The sequence below is a fragment of the Elephas maximus genome, chromosome 21 (assembly GCF_024166365.1).
Source record: "Elephas maximus indicus isolate mEleMax1 chromosome 21, mEleMax1 primary haplotype, whole genome shotgun sequence".
Lineage (NCBI taxonomy): Eukaryota > Metazoa > Chordata > Mammalia > Proboscidea > Elephantidae > Elephas > Elephas maximus.
The window spans coordinates 24,189,941-24,211,699 of NC_064839.1; the positions used below are offsets into that span (position 1 = coordinate 24,189,941).

General features: G+C 50.7%; 2 protein-coding genes across 2 annotated transcripts in view; one reads left to right on the plus strand and one right to left on the minus strand.

Moving 5' to 3' along the window:
* Nucleotides 1–6,207, plus strand: ARL2BP (ADP ribosylation factor like GTPase 2 binding protein). Its single transcript, XM_049864517.1, has 6 exons — nucleotides 1–308; nucleotides 971–1,032; nucleotides 2,745–2,851; nucleotides 3,923–4,008; nucleotides 4,219–4,315; nucleotides 4,864–6,207. Exons 1-6 carry the CDS (start codon nucleotides 271–273, stop codon nucleotides 4,963–4,965), a joined length of 492 nt encoding a protein of 163 aa, XP_049720474.1. The 5' UTR covers nucleotides 1–270; the 3' UTR covers nucleotides 4,966–6,207.
* The window catches only part of PLLP (plasmolipin), a 24,152-nt gene continuing 7,893 nt past the window's right edge, over nucleotides 5,501–21,759 (minus strand). The window contains exons 2-4 of the mRNA XM_049864516.1: nucleotides 12,448–12,621; nucleotides 9,897–10,019; nucleotides 5,501–8,698 (exon numbers count right to left, since the gene is read on the minus strand). Coding sequence (XP_049720473.1) covers nucleotides 8,582–8,698; nucleotides 9,897–10,019; nucleotides 12,448–12,621 — 414 coding nt within the window. The 3' untranslated portion in view covers nucleotides 5,501–8,581. The remainder of the gene's footprint in view (nucleotides 8,699–9,896; nucleotides 10,020–12,447; nucleotides 12,622–21,759) is intronic.

Below are 21,759 nucleotides of genomic sequence, written 5' to 3' on the forward strand. Positions count from 1 at the left end.
GCGGCGCCCAGCGGTCAGTAACCGACGCAGGGATCCCGCGGTGGTGGCGGCGCGCGCAAAGCGGCCTGGCCGGGCGTCAAGGCCCGGCCGGCGCGTGGCCGCAGCCCGAGGAGCCTGAGGCCCCGGCGGCGAGGCTTCCTTCGGGCCGGCCGGCGTGCCCTCGATGCCGGTTGGAGCAGTGCGGGGTGGAGCGGAGGCTGGGCCCGGGCGGCGGGCAGGCTAGGAGGCCGACGAGCCGGCTCGCCCGCGGCGGTGGATGTGTCGGCCGTGATGGACGCCTTAGAGGAAGAGAGCTTCGCGCTGTCCATGTGAGTGACGCCTTGGCCTCGGCCCTTTAAAACGGTGCCCTCGGGGGGCGGGCGGACACCGCCCCAGATCCCAGCCTTGATCCTGCGGCTCCTGCGACCGCTGCACCGGAGAGCGGGGCGGTGTCCCCGGTTACCAAGCCCCCATCACAATCCCCCGGCCTCGGGCCCTCCGCCGTCCGCAAAGCCCTGGCGGGCGAGAGCTGCCGAGACCTGGGGCAGAGGATCCTCCACCTTCCGCCCCAGCAGCTCCTGAGCCTGGCCAGTGTCTCCCTCACGCCGGGTCCCTGCTGACGAGCAGATTAAGTGTGGGTGATAGCGAGGATGCAGTGAGTAGATCGTGCAGCAAATAAATGCCATATATCGCTCAAGGCCTTTTTGTCCAATGCGAGCCTTTGCTTCCTAGGCCCCTTTTGTATTTCGTTGTGTCATAATCAGGTTCTGTGCAAGTAGAATCTTAATTCACCTTCATGTCAAGGATGTGTAAAGTGGGTTGTTTGGAACGCTAGATTAGATAAGTCATTTTTAATTGTTGAAGCTGGGTGATGGGAAATTCATTTTACTATTTTTTTTTCTCTTGTGCATGTTTTAAAATGTCCAAAAATCTTTTTTTTGTTGAACGAATTATTCGAAACCACACCTAATCCAGTCATATGAATTTTCAGCTCCTCCGCCTCTGATGCAGAATTCGATGCTGTGGTTGGTTATTTAGAGGACATTATCATGGGTAAGCTGCCTCACCACTGCCTGGCCTGTGCTCTCTCCAGTCCGTTCCTAGACACTTGCTTTTAAGGACACCGAAATCAATTTAGAGAGTTAATTTTAAGTGAAAACATCAAGCTGCATATAATTATTAATGTAGTGCAATGTAATATTTGCAAGTCTTAGTTTTGGGTTTTTTTTTTTTTTTACTTGATTTGCCTTTAAGGCAAACAGCTCAGTACTCCTCAAAACAGATAACATAATTTCATGACCTGGAAGGGACTTACTCAACTAATGGGACACCTAGAAGTTATGGGGCTCTTGGCAAAGCTTCAGGAAATACTGACCTAGGTTATTTCCTATATAAGCAATTTCACTTTTTAGATAGTTTTGCATTTTACCATTTTCATGGCATATAAAACCTAACCAGAAAACCAAACCTAGTGCCTTCGAGTCTGTTCCGACTCATAGCGACCATATATAAGAACAGCATAAAACCATAACCATAAGCCACATGTCTATGAAGAAAACAAGGTATCAGACTCCAGCAGGTTCTGGGTTTTGAGTTTCTATTTGTGGATTTATTTCAGCATCCCTAAGACTTGCTAAGTAATAGACAAGGAGTAACAGGCACCAAAAGTTTAAGACAGATATTGGGGTTGGGGTGGGGCGTGAAAACTTGAGAAAATTCTGACTTTTGACTTTCCAGAGAGTTAGGAAAGGAACACTTATTTGGTGTTATTGACTATACGGCATAGTCCAGTTTAGTCTGAAAATCATGTTTTTCTCCCTTCAGGTCCTGTAGAGAGGTACATGCCCTTAACTCCTAAATCCAGATGTTTCCCCATTGAACATACAGATATTTCCCTATTGAACTCTCATCCCATGTAGATGTGTGGATTTCTGAGAAATACTGAGGAGGAATCCATTCACTTCTTTTGCTCTTTATGCTGAGGGAAAATGAGCCTTCTGTAAGCCCAGGTTATTTATCCCAAAGTCTGGGTCCTTTGTGAAGCTTTCCTTTTATTTTTAGAAATAATATTCTACTTGAAAAAAACAACCAAACCCGTTGCCATCGATTCGATTCCGACTCATAGCGTCCCTATAGGACAGAGTAGAACTGCCCTGTAGAGTTTCCAAGGAGCGCCTGGTGGTTTTGAACTGCCAGCCTCTTGGTTAGCAGGCGTAGCACTTAACCATTTCCAATCAGTTGTTAAAAATCCCTAATGTTTATTAGGTGCTCACTGTGAACTAATCTCTACATAAATTCTCATCTAAAATCCACCTAGCAATCCTTTAACATAGGTACCATCACCATTCTCATTTTCCAGATGAAGAAACTGGGGCTTAGGGAAGTTAACTTGCCTAAGGTCATACAACTTAGCTGAGGGAGAATTGGGACCCAAGCATCCTGGCCTCTGTCAGAGCCCGTACTTTTAATGACTACCGTGTTTGCACCACTGCTTCTGGATTATACTGGAGTCTATAGCTCAAATGAGAGAATCGATTCATTCCATTACAGTAAAGTAATAATGTGAGGGAGTTCCCAAGCCAAGAAATGAAATGGATTCATCTATTTCAATATCCATGTCCCAGTTAACTGCTGCCCCCTTAAACACCATCAGCTTTCCCTTTTAGAGACTGGCCATTGAGGAGCAGTAGTGTACTGCCTACTTATATAGCAGAGTGGTGTTTAGTCTCCATTAAAAAGAATAAATCTTCCCTATTGTGGTTTAGACGATGAGTTCCAGTTACTACAGAGAAATTTCATGGACAAGTACTACCAGGAGTTTGAAGACACGGAAGAGAATAAACTCACCTACACGCCTATTTTTAACGAATATGTAAGCGATTTTCTATTTCTCTTACCAGATTAGGATTTCTTTAAAGTTTAAATTTAGACTCAAAAGATGTTAAAATTTGCCCTTTCAAAATCTGCCACCAGCACATTGCCAGGGATTCTAATTAGAATCGGGTTTAGTTTTCATCTCCTGTTCATTATTCCACACAGCTCTTATGGCTGTTTTCCAAAGGGCTTTCAGGCAAATGTTTGATGATCTTATTTAAAAGAAGACACTTGGCTTACCATAATCCTCCCTTCAGTTGTGTGGGTTCAGCACACCTTGTATTTGTATATTTTTGACCTTTTTCCTTCCCCTCACTATTTTTTTCTACTTTATAATTCAGTCAGGTAAGCATGACTATTAGGCGAAAGTGAAAACTGAGACCAAGGTCCCTACCTACCAAAAACCAAACCCCTGTTGCTGTCTAGTGGATTCCTACTTAAAGGTTCCTACCTAGTTGGTAGCAAAACGGATACCTGGGAACCTCAACTCTTTACCCTTGGGCCTTTCCATACACGCTGGGGCCTCTGGCAGCCTCCTGGAATTAATTACCTCATCTGCCTAAGAATAGGCTTAAATCTCCAAGACTTTATTTTCTTAACCTAGAAGCTTGGCATAATCAGTGAAGAAGGTTTCCTTGAGCCAAGCGTCAGCTTATGTGAAACCTGCTTAGAAGAAACCTGTGACTGCCTCCATGTGTCCGCTTTTTTGTTATGTTCTTTTTTGCACAGATTTCATCTACCCAAGAAGAAAAGCCCCACCTATTTCATCATTCCTTCCTGCCATGGGCGTTGGGAGTCCCACTGCTCACCGTCTTTATCTATATTAGAGCATCCATCCTGTTAACAATATTAAGTATCTGCGAAGGCCCCTCTCCCCCAGTAGGCTGAGTACTCCTCAAGGACAGGAGCTGTGTTTTGGACTTTAGTACCCCCAGCACTCAGCGTGGAGCCTAACACATACAATAGGTTCTCAGGAAGTGTTTGTAAGTGCTGGAGGACAAGCTTTCTTGAAAAAGAAGTCTTGTTTTCCTAAAGTGTAGGCTGACCAAGGTGCTTTCCACTGTTGTAGATCTCTTTGGTAGAAAAGTATATCGAAGCACAACTGCTGGAGCGGATCCCTGGATTTAACATGGCGGCTTTCACAACAACATTACAGTGAGTTGCAGTTAAGATGCTGTATCTTCTCACAGGTTTTTTCCTTCCCCTTTCTCCACACTGAAAAAAAAGACCACCACCACCACCCTTTTTTCAGTGTCTGAAATGTCAAGGCCTAGAGCACTTAAGCCTTCAAAACCTTTAATGAAATCTTGAGACAATGTCTGTTTCATTATTCGTTCATGAAACAGCCATCCTTTCCTTTTGCAGGCACCATAAAGATGAAGTGGCTGGTGACATATTCGACATGCTGCTCACATTTACAGATTTTCTGGCTTTTAAAGAAATGTTTCTGGACTACAGAGCAGTAAGTCACTTCTCCCTCTTTAGTTGGCCACACTGAACCACTTAGAAAGTTTTAATTAAAACTATCCAACACAAACTACTTCCTGTGCTCCTCCCATTGCTCCTCCTCAAGACTGGCCAGTGTTACCCTAGCAGCTAGCAAGGTTTCAGAAGAGGGAGCTACTTTCCTTCTCTTCCCAGGACCGGGGACCCTTGCAGCTGAATCACATTCTTACGTTTTGGAGAAACAGGCCCCAAGCACCATCTCAGAGTCTTTGAATAATCAAAAGTGTAGAAGCAAAAGAGCAGGTCTAGTTTGGCCTTGCCTTTTTTATCATGCTAGCAGGCTTTGTATATGTATAGGAAAAGGTAGTGTTTTTCAGGAGTACATTTTTTAATGATGGGGTCAGAGCTGAGCAGAAATGCAAAATAACCTCTCCCCTCCTGTGTACGCCCTGGCAGTCCATACTCCTGCCCTGAGCTGTTCCTTCCCTGTACCAGAGGCAGGGTCCTGAGCTAGAAAGGACTCTTTGTTACTTCTTGCCCCTTAAAGTTGTTTTTCTCACATAGGAAAAAGAAGGCCGGGGACTAGACTTAAGCAGTGGTTTAGTGGTGACTTCGTTGTGCAAATCATCTTCCATGCCAGCTTCCCAGAACAACCTGCGGCACTAGGTCCCACCCACCTCCAGGCTATGGGATCCTTGTGGACATCACCAGCCCCATAGACTGGGAGAGGCTAATGAGGACAAAATACATCTTGGAAAGACTGACTCTGTTACTTTGTTCTGCCACTCTCCATTAATGATAAGTATTGATGGGTCACAAAGAACATTATCTGACCCTCCCGGGACCTTTCTCCTAATTGTATTCAGTAACCCTAGTGCTCCTTCCAGAGTAGACAGCTCTCAGGTATTGTGAGTCAGGCTCCTCTGGAGCAAGCCCATGTCCAGCATCCCACCTGGGGGGCCCCTTTCTATAGCGTATGTGCGTCAACAACAGAGTAACCCACTGTCGTAAACCCACTTTGTCCCAGCCAGCTTTGCAGGAATCTCTGCACACACAGCTTTCTCACTTGGGTCAGTTTTTAGTCCTTCAGCCTCAGTGGCCCAGCTGTATGGGTTTTTGACTGTGTGGGAGCTTTTATGTAGGGTATTATTTAAACCAGCTGCCTTTTTGAGATCTGAAGCTGCTGTTAACACAGCCAGTCTTGGCATGGGATTCACCTGAGAGAGCTGTCCTTTACCAAAAGCTGCATGTGAAAATCACCTCCCAGTCTTGTATTTGTAGTCCTTTTATCACTCACTCTTCTGCTGGTCCTGATATAGTCCCACTATTTCTAAGCCTCTTTTAAGCATTATTTTTGAAAAAATATTTTTATAGATGAATACTCAGGCTCAACTAGTGGATCTAATCTTGGAAAGTCCATGATTACCCACTTAAAGATCAAAGTATTATATGCTACGTGCTTTTTAGTTGTTAGTGCTGTGCAAGCAAAACAGTGTCTACATTGGTGTCCTGTTTTCCCGGGCACCAGAGAACGTGTGCCGTGCTGGCAGTAGACTAAACATATCCTTTTCTAGAGCATGTTAAGTGTGCTTGTGCAGGATTGAGTAAAGTCCTTTCTGTTTTTTAGGTTGTCTGTTGGGGCGGGGTTGACTTTGGGAAAAACCGTGACTCTGCAGATCTTCTTCCTGTCAAAATCTCTCCTCCCGGGACGGTGTTCCTGGCCTAGCTCAGCGTGAGGAGGAGGTGGCAAGTGGCTTTAATGGTCAGGTCTGGCTCTGGTTTAGTCAGATGTTTGCTGTTACATTACTGGCCAGAAAACATGGGTATCACATCTCTAGAAAGAAAAACACAGTTTAATGCCCAATGTGTACCTTTGATTTTTTTTTTTTAAATAAAAATTAGACTCTGTGCTGACTTCTCACGTGGCTGTTGTGATTTTAAAGGATGAGCTACAGGTTCTCTGGTTTTACTGGACTGGCGTGTCACTGAAGACTTCTGCCGCAGCAGCGGGAGTAACATTCGAGGCGTCTTACAAGAACTCACTCTAAAGCAGTCACCTTTCTTGAATGTAGCCGCCGGCAGGTTACTACTGCCTGCGTCCTCTTAGGGCAGAGGCACTCGCAGAGCCGGTGTTTTCAAATGCCACCCGTCCCCGGGCTTCCTTCTCTTCTCGCTCCACCATAAACGGGCCTATCCATCACAGGCCAGGTATGCGGAAAGCACTCGATGGAGACCTGTCAGTCACAGCCTGCCTGGTTGAGAACACGGGGAGATAAGCCCAAAGATGAAATGAAAAAAGAGCAGCAAGAAGAAAGGCAAACTGATCTTCTCACCCTTTTTCTACTCAGAAGAAAGCAAGCAGTCCTGTTGTAGCTTAATATTAGAAGACAGGCGTTCTGATTTCTTTTAGGAAAAGAAAGCTAGAGCTCTGCTCTCCATCCAGAGACACTTAGGACTGCAATGCCAGGTACCACCTTCAGTGGGGCTCAGGCCTGGCCGGGGGTGAGAAAATCCAACATCCTGCCCCAGCCTCAGGAGACAGGTGCCTTCTCCTATTGCTTAGGACCCCTCTGACCTCTGGGAAGCAGTATTTACCCAAATGCAGAATCTAAGGACTAGGTAGGCACTGCTGAACCAAAAGGAAGTTGAACCAACCATGTTAATGGTGCCTTTACTGAAATGGCCTGGTAATGAACCTGGTAAGAGAACCAAGCTCCTCAATTTGCTTAGAATTTTGTTTCCTCTTCAGCCTCAAGAGAAAATAGATTGGTATTCTCTGAAGGTAAACTCTCTTTCTTGTAGAATAACTCTCCAGTTTATTGCTCAGACAGACACTTGAGAATAAAAAAAAAAAGGATGCTGTGCTTTCATTATTCACACCAGAGTTGCAGGCATAAGCCAGGCCTGGCCAGGCAGCCTGGGACCGTGGAGTACCCTATGTAGCTCCCCATCCATGCATAATGGAATGGCTCATCCCCACCTGCTCAGATAGTTTCATTTGTATTCTCAGTTTTGTTTTTTTTTCAAGAAGTGCCTAGGAATGCCTTTGTCTTAATGAGAATGCTGGTCTGCAGTATTAAAAAATAAGCTCAGCAGGACTTGCCTGCTTTCCTTGCTGCTTCCTCTACCTGAGCATCTAGGTCCGCATCTAGGGCATCAGAACGTCCCTGAGCATCTCGCATGGGCCAGCCACTTTGATTAGATAATCTCTGAACTTGAACTTAAGCCATGACAATCACATCAACTGGGACTCTTCTAGGCAGAGCAGCCAGGAAGTATCCTGTCACCCTACCTCAGGTCACAGAATTGACTGGTGGTGCTAAATGACTCCAGAACTTGAGTTTCCCTGTAGTAGGCTTTTTGGGACCCTTGTATGCCTTAACCTGCAGCTCCCTGGAGTTTACAAACGATTCCCCTAACATCTTTTTCAAATCAGTTTTTCCATCTTTATTTTTATTAAAAAAAAAAGAGCAACAGCAAAGTCACCACCAACCACGTGACAACTCACCAGGCAAGGTCTTGATTCCCTCCCTCCATTTCCTGTCCCATGTACCTAATCAACAGTGGCAGGGAGCCATTGGCATTGATGTTAAGAGTTGTCCAAAGGGAGTATTAAAAACCAAGGGCTTGGGAAAGGGAAGAAAATCTGGATAGGGTTTTCACCATGGAGCCATGTTTTAAAAATGGATTATTTTTAAACAATGTATGTTTGAAATGCAGGGAAGGAAAGACCACACTGTCAGAAATCAGAATCCTCTTCCTACAAGCATCATGTTGGCTTGGGGGCAGGGGAGGCAAATTGTGTTTTAAGAAATCAGAAAAGTTTTTGTGAATTTGCTCAGCTCCCCTGGAAGAAAGACTAAGATAAATACATGTTGCTTGTTAGCCTTACACTCTGGTGGGTCAGGGCTGCAGCTCCGAGGAGCCTTTGTTAGTGCATTTAGTGCTGGTGAGAAAGGTGGACCCCAGCCTGGGACACTGACATCCTCTAAAGACAAAGCAGAGACAGAACCCCATGTCCCCCATCATCTTCCGCTGAATAAGGGGCTGAGGAGGATGTCTCCGCTGTGGGCCTGTTTCCAGCCCACAAGTGCCGACTGGGGCCAAAGCAGAGGAAGGATCCTGTTTCTTAGGGAAGTTGTGAGAGTTCGTCTGGTAAGCAGGTATAGTCTCTGCCCAGCTGGCTCCCTGCAGGGCTCGGGCCACGTGTTTGTGGGGCTGACCCTGTACTGTGACCCAGCTGCAGCCTTCAGCCCCAAGGTGGGCCATGGGCACAGGTGGACTAGGCGTAGCCGCCGGCCATCTGACTGGTGGCTGCATTGCTGCCTACTCCTCGCCAGGCCCGGAAACTGAAGAAGGCGCTCACTCCATAGGCGATCATCACTAAACACGCAAAGAACTGGAAGAGAGGGGACAGAAGGGTACCAAGACTGAGTCAGTCACAGGGTCCCACTGGGAGGGAGAGGGTGACAGTGATAACAAGCACCAACCAGATGCCCTCAGATAGACACAGTAAAACCTTTGAGTAACAGCCTCCTCAATTAACCAGAACAAGTTGCAGCAGCCACACCAACTCACACTTAGCTATACACTCATTGAACAACTGTATGTTGAGGGGCTAATGGGTCCCAGACTCTGGGGATGCAAACATTACATTCTAGTGGGGGAAATAGTTAATAACCATGCAAAAGTATGTCAAATCGTGATAAGGGCAGTGAGGGATATCAAACCAGGTAATGCGATGCGAGTGACTAAGGGGTAGGAGCTACTTTAGACACATATCAGGGACTTAGTTTTAAAAACGTAACATTCAAAGGCCACCCAAGGACTTTTCTGGAATCAGTTCATACTACTGCACTAAGACCTACAGCCACGTTTGAAAGCTCTGTGTTTCCTTCTCTGTGATTGAGTTACTGATTTCAAAACCACACTCCTTGCTAGGAAACCCAAGGCCTGGTCTAGATCCTGTCCTACTATGGGCTTACCATGACTCTAGGCATGTTACTTAACCTCTCTGAGCCTCAGTTTCCCTGTCTGTCAAAAGGGACTTGTAAGGCCTGGTCATCTCTTCCTCACAAGGAGAGTCGGGATCATCCTATGAGACAGACAATGTGCGCGCATGGCTTTGTGGAGTCTGGTGTGTCAGAGATTGTTGTTACTTTTCTGACCACTGGACGGGGAGCCCGAGTTCGGGCTTGTGAGAGAGCCCTGGAACGATACAACCCAGCAGGTTTTTACGTGTGTACTTTTCAAAGGGGGAAGGTAGGGCCCTTGTTTTAGCAGATTCTTCAACAAGACATTTGATCCTAAATCAGTGTGGCAGAATGATTTGCCACAAAGTTCAGCGGTTAATCCCAAAATTCCATGAGCCATCACAAACCATTTCCCAAGCATTCTGGTTCCTTTAGGTTTTACTGTGAATTATAGAAACCTGAAAGTCAGCCCAGCTCCCCTCCAAGGCCCACTGAGGATAGGTGATAACTCTTAAAGAAGCGGCAGGTGCTGGCCTCAGACCATGGGAGCAGCGTGAGTTCAGGGCCAGAGACCGTTCTTTAGCCCATCAGAGTGCCGAGGGAGCCCCAGGGGATCATACTCACCGAGGCAGCTGCACGCTGTCTATACGGACGGGTGCCCTTCAGGGCCGTCACCTCAACTGCAGCTGAGCAGGTGATGAAGGCCGTGATGTAGAGAACGGTAGCACCAACATTAAAGATCATTAACTGGCGGGGTTGGGGGAGGAGGAGAAAAGGTTTAAGTTTCAAGAACTGTGGAACCTCCTGGTTCCCCCCAGCATGCCCCCTTAGGGGCCAGAATGGGCTGGGGCTCACAGACAGGGAGGGAGACACGTGGACCTCTCCCATTAAAGAGGTGGCAGGCTATCACGCTGGGTCAGCCGGGAGGCTTTCAGAGCAGGATCATCCGCACATCCAGGGCTAGGAGTAGGGAAGGAGAATGATGGGAAGGCCTAAGGGGGTGGGTTGGAGACAGTGCCAGTCCTCAAGTGATAAAACCCATTCCTAATGGCAAGAGGCCAACCCACGATTCATCTCTTTCTCTGGCTGTACCAGCTTGAATTGTGTCTCCCAAAAATATGTGTTGTAAATCCTAACTTTCTATGCCTGTGGTTATAATCCCATATGGGAATGGGTTCTCTTTTTTATGTTACTGAGGTAGGATTAGTGTAGGGTGTATCTTGAGTCAATCTCTTGAGATGTAGAAGAGATTAAACAAGCAAGCTAAGAAGCAGAGATGGGATAAGATGGATGCCAAGACACATGGAGATCTCCGAGGAACCAGGAAGCAGAAGCCGAAGAGACAAGAACTGACACAGAGAGAAAGCCTTCCCCTAGAGCCAGCGCCCTGAATTCAGGCTTTAGCCTCCTAAACTGTGAGAAAATAAATTTCTGTTTGTTAAAGCCGTCCGTCTGTGGTATTTCTGTTATAGCAGCACTAGATAACTAAGACACAGGAAATACGGAGCTTCCTCACAGCCAAACCCTGTCCCCACAACCCTTTCTGCCCCTTTAGGAGCACTTACTCCAGGGCAGATACCAGGGACAAGATTCCAGGAGTACCCAGACGCTCCAAGCAGAGGATACTGGGCCAACTGGCTGGGCCTAGGGGAGACCCCATTGAGCCTCCAGCCTGTCTGGGAAGGGCACAGACTAGAAGGGAAGGGCCCTCAGATGACAACTTGGTACCAGGCACAGGTGCACACAAAAGGTTCCCATAGCCTCAGCTGGCTCCTCGCCTCTCCCAGCCCCCCAGACAGGCAGACACATGCGGCCCCTTGGGGCCAGTTAACAGTCTTCACCAGAGATTTCAAACTGAGGCCATAAATTTTTTTTTAATTACCAAAGTTTTTAAATTGGGAGATTTTATATAAAAACCTAAAGATTTCATCTAAAACTTTCTTATTAAGAAATGCAAAACATCAGAAGATTTAGGCTCTCTGGGCCCACATCCCCACTAGCAAGAGCTGAAGCGGAGTAGAGGCTGCTCCCTGTGGATAGGTGGGTGCTGGGTTCCCCAGAGCCCCCTCCCAGCCCACCTCACCCATCTATCTTGCCTGGGTCCTGTGGGGGACCTGTAGGCCCTACCCTAGAGAATCCCAGATTCCCTGCCCCATCTGTTAAAAGGTCCAGGAACCCTAAATACTGCTCTGCCATCATGGCCGCCAACAGCTGTGGCTGGAGCCCTGTGTCTGTGCCTGAGGGACACAGAGACCCTTCCAATTCTGGATGTTTATTTCTGAGAGGCTCCCAGGGGCATGGAGTAGGGGGGCCGGACCCTGAGCAGGAAGTCAGGCCGCCTCCTGGCTCCAGGATCTTCTCCAAGCCCAAGTGTCCCCCCACAAACATGGCCTGGCTCCTGCCAGTGATGTCAAGATCCAACAAACCCGTTCTGTCTTGAGGATGACTCACGTTTCCTCTGTTTAAAAAGACATTGATTCCAAACAATGCTGCCTAGTCCCAGTGTTGCTTGTCTTACAATCATGTGCCTCCCTCGCCTCTCTGCTCCTGAAAGCCTCAGGCCCCAGCTGCAGGGATTTTCCGGGTCAGGGAAAATTAAAAATTCTAAAAAAAACAGCAGCTTTCTCAGTCTGGCCTGGGTACTTCCCGTGTCCGCTTTCAGCCCTGGGTCCTAAAGAGGCTGACCTGGGACACACACCCTCCCCACCCTGGGCTGCAGGGTCCTCACCCTGGGGGCAGCTGGGTGGGCAGCCCAGCTGCACCCAAAACTGGGTAAATCGCGACAGTTCACCCCAGCCACCCCCACTGCAACACTGGTTTGAATCCTAGCCATCCCCAAAAAGGAAAAAAATGTTTTCAAGATTCCAAATGGTCTCCTATTAATCTGCTCACCAGCCCCCCTCACTTCTGCCCCCTTCCGAGGAGAAAGTCGAACCTGCCTCCTTCTTGGCTCACTGTGACTCTGGCTGCTGCTTTGCTCAGAGAAACGAACCCTCCCTCTCTGACTGGGGTCTCCAAAGGCCTCCCTCTATGGCAGCTGAAAGTCACAAGGACTTCTGCCAAACCCCGGCCCCACTTCCCACTTAGAGAAGGTCACAGGAGTCCCATCACAGCCAATCCCAGAAGCCACAGGGGTAAAGTCTAGAACCATCCTGGGCACTTTGCCCAGACTCACCACCAGCGGCCAGGGCACCATGTAAAACTTCATGTGCAGCTGAAACAGGTAGAGGACAAAGACGATGATTGTCACCAGCCAGAGGAAGACAGCGACGAACATCACCCAGCCGTAGGCCGGATACAGGTGGTATGGGGTGTCGGCAATTAGGGCCCACACCAGCAGCCCCAGCACCTGGAGGGGCAAGAGAGGGCCAGAGTCTCCCAGAGTCCCCCACAGACCAGATACTCCAGGCCTTTGCCATACATAGTGCTTCCTGCAGAAAACATTTCTCATTTTGTCAGCCAACAGATGGCTCCTACTATATGCCAGGCACTGTGCTGGGTCCCTGCCTGGCAACTCCTGTCTCCTTCAGGTCTCAGTTGTGATGTTACACACTCCAGGACACCCTCCCTGTTCCTCCAGTCTGGGTTCCAGAACCCTCTTCTGTGTTCGCATAGCCCACCAGGCAGGACCTGAATTGTCAATTTCTGCCCCCAGGCCGTGAGCTCTCCGAGGGTGGGACACCCAGTACGGGACATGGCCCCTGGCAGGGGTCAGCAGAAGCTGCTGGAAGAATGACCAAGTCACCAGCACATCCCTGAGGAATAGAAGTGGTCACAGTCCCAGAGGTGGGAACAAGAACAGCCCTCTAGTCCTCCCTGCTGAGCCCAGCAGAGAAGCCTCACAAAGGCCTCAGGGTGACCTCCCGTCTGACCCCACCAGGTCATCTCCTACCCTCACCTTCTGTGACTCTAATTGCCCTTATAGACAGTGTCACTACCCCCATCTTACAGGTGAAGGTGGGCCTCAGGAAGCTAAGGGGCCTGCCCGTCCTACCTGCCCAAGTGGCAGGACGGGCCCCTAATATTCCAGGGGACAAGGAGTGTGGTGGCTAACACATGGACTCTGGAGCCCGACTGCCTGGTTTAGACCCCAGCTCCCCTCCCCAGCTGTGTGACCTTGGGCAAGCTGGTAACCTCTTTGTGCTCTGGTGACCTCCTCTGTAAGATGAGTATAATGACCACACTACAGCTCAGGGCTAGGTTAAGGACCCGTGAGTTCACATGCATAGAGCTTAGATCAGAACCTGGCACATACTGGGTGCAACGGGAGTGTTCGAGAGGCTATGTCCCAGCTGGCACACTGCATCTGCCCAGCCCCCCTGGCCACAGGGAAGTAATTCTAGTGGACAGGTTCACTGCCTCCCTGCGGGGGAGCTCTCTGGAGGCACTAGGCAGGGTGTGGCCCAGGGCAGGCCCCCAGTGGTCCCTCACATGTGGCATCCTGCCCTCTGTAGCACCTTCCTTCTGGCGGAGATCCCCTAGGGTGGGGTGTCCATGTGGGTTTGCACTGGGATCCCTGCCAGCTAAACATGACTCAGTTCTGGCCACCAAGGTGAGAGGAGGTTCTACCGCGGTGTGTTGACGACAGGCTCACTTGCTGATAGACACGCAGAGGGGCTGTCCCTCTTCTTCCCCTGGACGGGGTCCTGGCATGTGGCACCGAGGTGGCTCAGTGACTCTGCTGCCAGCCCGAGGATGAGCCAAAAGTCAGGAGAATCACAAAGACGCTGCCCAGGAGCAAGACCCACCACTGGCTGCCAGTATTTGGAGACGAACGGTTCCCCTGGCTGCTCACACCAGTTGAGGGACTGTCAACAGCATCCTAGACCATCCACCCGTCGAGCAGGTGCTCACCTGAAGGCTCACGACCCAGAGTACAGGCAGAGCTGGGGGCCTGCTAGGCACCCTCCACCCTGAAGCGCCCCCCAGGATCCAAAAAGGAAGATTCTGCCTGGATCCCTATACAGGATCAGGACAGGAATGACCTGTGGCTGGCCCAGGAGCCCAGCAGCACCTCAGGCCTTTCCCCTCTTCCCTCCCACCCTCACCCAAAAAGGTATCTAAGGCTGGCCTGGCTTGGGAAGAGCCTGGCCCAGCTTCCCTTCCCACAGCAGCACTGGGGAAGTGGTAGGTGGAGCCCTGGGCTTGCGAGTTGAGGGCTGGGGTTCAAGTTCTGACTATGCTGTATCACAATGGACAAGCACCTTGCCCTCTCTGTGGGCCTCCACCTGGGCCAGTGAGCTTCAGTGAACTCTGCCCACAGGACCACAAACCCTGGGAGGGCAGGGAATTGTGTGTTTTGGTCACCGCTGTACCTACACAACAGTGCCCAGCACATAGTACATGCTCAGTATGTGCTTGGAAAAGAATGATCCTCGCTCTCCTCATCCGTGAAATGGGCATACACCTGTCCTGCATAGGTGCAGTGTTTTAAAGAAGAAGCAGGTGTGAACCTGTGCCTGACCCTGCCTCCTACCCAGAGAACGCTCAGCCAAGGTGGGAGACCCAAGGAAGGGGTCAAATCCCCCTTCCGCCTCCGTACCCTCAGGCTGAGTCCCCAGGGGTCCCCACCCCCCACAGCAGCGGCCAGCCTCAGCTGCCCCATCTGTGCTCTCCTCTGAGCACAAGCAGGCCAGGCAGTGGCCCAGGGGGCCCACTTTACAGATGAGAGGGGTGGGACAGTGTGGCAGGGCCTTGCGCAAGGTCACATGCCAAGCTGAGGGCAGAGCTCTTATCAATGAGGACCCAGAGCCAGGGTTTCTCAGAACAGACCCCCTTTTGCCACTCATCCTTAGGACGGTCTGCCTGACACATATATCAGGGGAGACCAAGGACCCCTCCAGAGCTGGGTGAGGCCACCGTTCTGAAAGAGAACAGATACTCCTGGCACAGCACGCCACACACCTTCCCCAGGCGAGTAGGGGGCACATCAAGGACCAACAACTGTGTTTTCATTTCAAACAAGTTCCTTAGGGGTCTCTGCTGCCATCATGTTGCCTGGTTCCAGCTCGGGGAGAGGAAGTGAAGTTAGAAAAGACGGTAAACTGAAATCACGATGGGACCAAGTCAGGCTTTGCACTCATGCACGCCGATCAGCTCTCTGTTATTATCACAAACACACTGGTCCCCATAGCCACTTAATGTTCTCAGCTCGGGGAAGCACCTCCCTTCTTTATTTCATTGACTCTTCCTCTAAGTACTGTTGTTGTTGAGTGCCATTGAGGTAATTCTGACTCATAGCAACCCCATGCGACAGAGCAGAACTGCCCCATGGGGTTTCCTAGGCTGTACTCGTTATGGAAGCAGACTGCCACATCTTTCTCCCATGCCTAACGGGATTACTATTTATGCTCCCCATTCTCCAAATGAAGAAAACAAAGTTTGTGGGTGAAGGGCAGGGCCAGGGTTTCAACTCAGAGCTGCCTTCTCTAGATCCCGGGCTACTGCTAGTTAAAAAACTATTTGCTGCCAAGAGGACTCTGACTTATGTGTCAGAGCAGACCTGTGATCCATAAGGTTTTCGGTGGCTGATTTTTCAGAAGTAGATCGCCAGGCCTTTCTTCTGAGGTGCCTTGGGGTAGACTCGAACTGTCAACCTTTCTAGGTAGCAGCTGAGCATTATCCATTTGCCCCACCCAGGGACTTCATCATGAGCTAATGGTGCGTAAAAAATGAGGACACTTCAGCTGGTTGGCCCCTGCCCTGCCCTTCGGCCCCACCCTGGGCTCCGGATCAGCAGGTGTAGCCTCTGGGAGATGAAGCTGGTGGATAAGCAAAGGGATTTCTAGTGTTCCTTCTGGCTGTGCTGCCCTGGCCCCACGCCCAGCGAGCCACCTCGGTTCCTGCCCTAGAACAAGGAAGGTCCATTCCTCCGCTCAAACCAGACAGACTGGTTTCACCTGGTCCCCTCTCTACAGGGCCCAAGAATCTGAAGGGAGGGCCCAGCCCAGGCTCCCGGGGAGACCCCCTCACGAAAGGCACCCTCACATTTGCTGACCCTTTCACTGGCCTGGGTGACCCTGCAGGGGAGCCCAGGCCCAGGCCCCCAGACCCTCCCTCCTATTATGGACCCAGAGTGTAGGTGGAAGGTTGTCATACCACAGTTCAGAGGAAGGAAGATGGTTAGGGGACACACAGCAGCCCCCTCCCAGCAGGTAGGGGACAGGGCAGAAACTTTGACTCTGCAAAGTGCCTTTGGGACTTTGCCCAGGCCCCTCTCCCTCCTCCCCAAAAAGATTTATCTCTGACCCAAACACCCTCGCTGCCAGGGCTCAGGACTCTGCATGTGGGCGTTGGCATGTACACCTTTCTGGATTCCTGCATTCGACAAGTACTTACTGAGCACCTACTGTGAGTGCAAAAGACAAAGATCCCTGCCCTCATGGAGCTTCCCTTCTACTGCGGGACTGAGATAGAAAAACAACCCAGTAAATAAGTAAGCCACGAGTGGTGGCGGGGTATGTGCTGGGGGGAATCAAGCTGAGGAGGGCATAAGGAGGTCAGGCAGCAGGGCACTGTGGCAATTTTAAATAAAGGGCCAAGAAAGAGCTCACCGGGAAGGTGACATGTGAGCAAAGAACTGATGGAGAGGAGGCAGGGAGCTGTGTGGTTATCAGGAAAGAGTTGAACTCTGCCTCCACCCCTCTGTGTCCCTGTGTACATCTCTCCTGCCTACGTGTCCACCTGTCCCTGTGTTTCTGTGGGTGTCTACACATATATCTTTGTGTGTCTCTCTCACAGACATACACACACACAGCCAAACCCCATCCTTTCCTTTCTCTTCCTTCCAAGCTCTCTCAGGTCCCTGCAATGCCTCCCCAGGCAGGTGCTACATTCAGAGAACCGTCTAGAAATCTCAAAGGTGCTGGACTTGTTTTCCTGAAAACCTCAAGATTCTGAATTAGGAATATTTCCTTTAAGCAAAGACTGCAAGGTCAGCGACGACACATGCTCCCAGGACCTCTGCACCTCTGGAAGTTTCTACACAACTGGGTAACAGAGAGAGATTTTTTGTGAAACCACCTGCAGGACCAGAGGGGAAAGAGATTCATCTCAACTGTCTTAGAGGCATGCCTTCCTCCAGGGCAGCCCTGCCCGGCACTCTAGAAACTGCTAACAGTGACAGCGCCATAGGCCAAGTTCCTGCAGAGCCTGTTCCCTTCCTGAGTCTGCAGGAGGCTTTTCCCCCTTACCTTTCTTAGCTATTCCTTGATGATCATGATGTCATGATCTTACTTCACCTTTACAGCAACTGTGTAACACTGGCTTCAGTTATCATGGACAGTTGGCCTATAAACTGCTTGGGTTCAAGTTCTGACCCTGCCAACATACTAGCTGTGTAACCTCAGGCAAGTTACTTAACCTCTCTGTGGTTCAGTGTCCTCATCCTGGAGTGGGTAAGAATTGTACCTACCTCGTAGGGTGGTTCTAATATGTAAATGAAGCAACATAAGCAAGATTCTTAGACCAGCACCCGACACAGTCTCAACATGCAACGCAAGTTCCGTTGCCATCCTCACTGAGAAAGTGAAGCCCAAGGTTAAGAATATGGGCTTTCAAGTCAGTTCTCTGTGCTTGGGTTTCCTGAGGATGGGAAGAGTGCGTGCAGTTCCTAGGGGTGTGAGGTCTCCCTGAAGTAATGAATGTAGCTAAACCCAACCACCAGGCACAGTGCCTAGCACATGTAAGTACACAGATAAGGGCCTGATGCCAATACTGGCCCCACCCTTATTACAGAGAAGGCAGCTGAGAGGCCTCAGAAGTACAGCCCAGCCCTAGGATGTCTCCTGGAGCTACACTCCCCCAGTAACTCAGTCTGAGGCAGGCCCCTTTAGACCTCAGTCTTCCCCTCTGTACAATGGGGGCAGGGAGGTTGCACTCAATGTTATCCAAGGCTCTACTCAGAGGTCCGGGGGGTCCAAAGCACTCTCTCCCTGTGGCGGAGGGATTCACAACCCTGTGAGTGCTCAGCTAGCTCCTCTTCCACCCATAGACCATCACTACCGTTCTTTTAATCCTCCCTACCTCCTGGACAGAGTCAGAAATGGCCAGACCCTTTGTAGATTTGCTGTGTGGCCTTGAGAGAGTCACCTAAACTTTCTGGTCTCAGTTTCCTTATCTGGCATATTAGGGAATTTGGGTTTGTGTGGACACCTTCCATGGTCACCTTACAGGTATGTTGTGCAGGTATGACAGGTGAAAGAAAAAGTTCAAAGCCATTGTCAGTGGCTGTGAGGGCTGTCAAGCAGTTCTGTGGCGGGTGGGGAAGTAAACTCAAGTGAAGGAGCCTTGATCCCTGGAGCTGCAACTAGGGAAAGCACCTCAGAGCCTGGAGGGTTGAAACTGGGGTCTCAGACTCAGTTGCCACCAGGGCAGCAGGTCACAGGTATGACCAAGGCGGGTGGGTAGGGCTGTGGTGAGCTGGAGAAGAGCCAGCTGTTGTTGGGTGGGAATACAGGCCTATATTAGCTAGAACTTCTAATTTTTCAAGAAAAAAAAAAAAACACTAGAAATCTGGATTTTTATGTGAAATACTCAGCTTTGTAAACATTGTCAACTAAATGAAATGTTTGAGAAACAACATGAGGGCAAAGTCCGCCTCCAGCCCTCTCCTGGGTCTATGGCAGGGCCTGCCCACTGCTGGGAGGGGGAGAGGGGGCAATTCCTTCCACAGCCCCAGGACTCCCTTCTACCCACTGCATCCCTCCAGGAAACCTAGGCCCAGGGCAACGAATAAAGAGAATCCTTCCCAGGGCTCCCCCTTGGCCAGGGACACATCTGGGTGCCTCAGGACACTCAGAACTTGGCCTGGCCAGGCCCAGCCTCCACCCCCACCCTGGCCCTTCTCCCTGCAGTGAAAGGGACTCTATAGGGACAAAAAGCCACCCATTGTGTCACAGGAGACAAAGGGGCAGGGGACTGAGGCTCCAGGCGCCTGAGTAGCCACACCACCACCACATACCACCACCCCCAGCCTGTGCAGAGGATGGGCTTGGGGAGAAGGCACCTTGGGATTCCCGCTGAGCATTGGAGGCCTGGAGCCCTCACCCTACAGCCCTGCACTACGGCAGTCAAAACCCAGCCCCCAGCCTGGCCCAGCTGGCAGTATTTCACTTCTCTAAGCGTCCCTCTCCTTGCCTGTTCACCAGTGACCAACCCTAGTCAGTCAGTCAGTCACTGAACAAAGCCTCCCAGAGGGTTGCTCTGCACCACGGGCCATTCTAGGCTCCAAGACAGCAGAAGGGAGCCTGGCAACCAGGGACCCTGCCTGCATCCAGCCCCCTACCTGTGCCCCACTTATTGGGCCTGGTCCATCTCAGGGCATTCCAAATGCAGCCTCTATCCCATTACCTATTCGTCCCAAGTCTCAGAACCAAGATTTCTTAAATCCCAGAGGAGGAAGGGACCTCAGGATTCTGAACACCTACCCCAGTGACTGAGCTGTCACCAGAGACCCTGATGAGGTCCTCCAGTCCCTGTGAACACCTTCCATCCATGTTGAGGAGCTATTACTACCTCGTTGCTCCCTGTGGTCTCCTTTAGGATTTTAGAAAAATCTTCCCAACATGAAGCTCAAGCTGCCTCCTACTTATCCCGACCCAGGTTCCCATTCTACCGTCTGGGACAACAGACGGAGTATGCCTCCTCAACCAGGCAGCCCCCCAGCTGTGAAGGCAGCTGCAAGCTCCTAACCAGGCAGCCCCCCAGCTGTGCAGGCAGCTGCAAGCTCCTAGTGTCACACCCTCAAGGCCTTCACTGGCTCCCAGAGCAAGTGGTAGGGCTCCCCAGATGGGTCCCTGAAAGTCCAAGCTTACCTGCCTGCCAGCTCACCTTCCTTCCCCCCTTCCTTGGGGGTCTCCTGATCCACCCTGGAAAGCCTGAGCCTCCCAACACCAAGACACCTCCAGCCACATAGGATTTCCCAGGGAAGGCCTTAACCTCTCCACTTCCATCTGCCCCCCTCGCTTACCTTGCCAGGGTCCCAGGGTGCTTCACTACCAGGGCCTTCATCCCTTGGGCCCAACTCTCAAGTAAAACACTCTGGTTATGCCCATTTCACAGACGAGGAAGCCAAAGCCCTTGAAAGACTTGGGCCTGGCCCAAGGTCACACTCATAAGAGGAGGTGCCCAGGCATTCTCCAGCCCAGCAGATGGAGATAGATGCCCAGAGCTCTCCTCCCTCTATCACCAGACAAGCCAGAGCTCTAACTCCCAGGAGGTGGGGACACTCCCCTGGAGACTAATTTGTTTAGAGGGGGCATCGCTGCCTGAAAGCCCAGAGCAGAGAAAGGACAGGGGCAGACCCCAAACCCAGGGCTGACGGGTGACAGGAAACTTAAGTTCTCAGCAACCCAAGGGGTCAGCGCCGCGAGTGGTCACCAATGCTCCCAGTGGCCCTGCAGAGAGAGAGCAGCTGCTGGGAGCACAAGGAACTCCTTTAGCTCCATGAAGCCTGGCCTCAGCCTGCTGGGGCTTGGGGGCAGCCTGAAGTGAGAATCCCCATTACTACCTGGATGTCCTTCCTGACGCACTGGTTCTAGTCCCAACTCTGCCACTCATGTTCTGGGTGGACTTAAACAAACCCTGTTCCCATCCCCTCAACTTCAAGGAAGGGCCCAGTACCCCATCCTGCTAATCTCACGGAGTCAAAAAAAACAACAACCCAAACCTGTTGCCGTCAGTCAAGTCCGACTCATAGCGACCCTGACAGAGCAGAACCGCCCCAGAGAGTTTCCAAGGAGCGCCTGGCAGATTTGAACTGCTGATCTGTTGGTTGGCAGCCATAGCACTTAACCACTACACCAGCAGGATTTCCTCTCAGGGAGTAGCGGGTGTGAAAATGCTAATCTGTAGTCTGACCCTCTCCCTATTAAAGCTAGAATGTTCCAAAGCCGGTCCGGGTCTGTTCCCTAGCAGGGCGTACACTGGGACTTGCAGCTCTGGACCTCCTACCTACTTGCCCGCCCCTCTTTGGAAGTCTTTGGAGTGTAGTCTTGGCCTTTGTCCCCAGGCAAACAGAAGGGGCCCACCCAGCCCTACAGCAAAGAGCTCGGGCCTGGGTTCTATCAGCATCCAGGGCTGGGCTTCACTGGGGCTGCCAAGAAAAATAGATTCCCTCCCCCACCTCCCTAGTTCCCAGTTGCCATGGGGACCAGGGCAGCCACCCCAAAGGCAGAACCGATCCAGAGGGAAATAGTCAACTTTGCTCATAAGAGAAATGCAAAACACTACTACACTGACCTACCGTTCTCACCTCAGAGTGGGGACACATCCGGAGTGTACTAAATCACCAGGTCTGGGAGCTTGTGGGGAACAGACACTTGACCAAGAGGCACGCTGCGGGTAGGCACCAATGGGAACAACCCCTGTGGAGGCAATTTGGCAGTGGAGATCTAACTCAGACATACATACCCAGTGGCCCCATTTGTGGAAATGCACCCTGCCCGTGTGGAATGAGGCAGGTGCCAGATCATTCACTGCAGCAGGT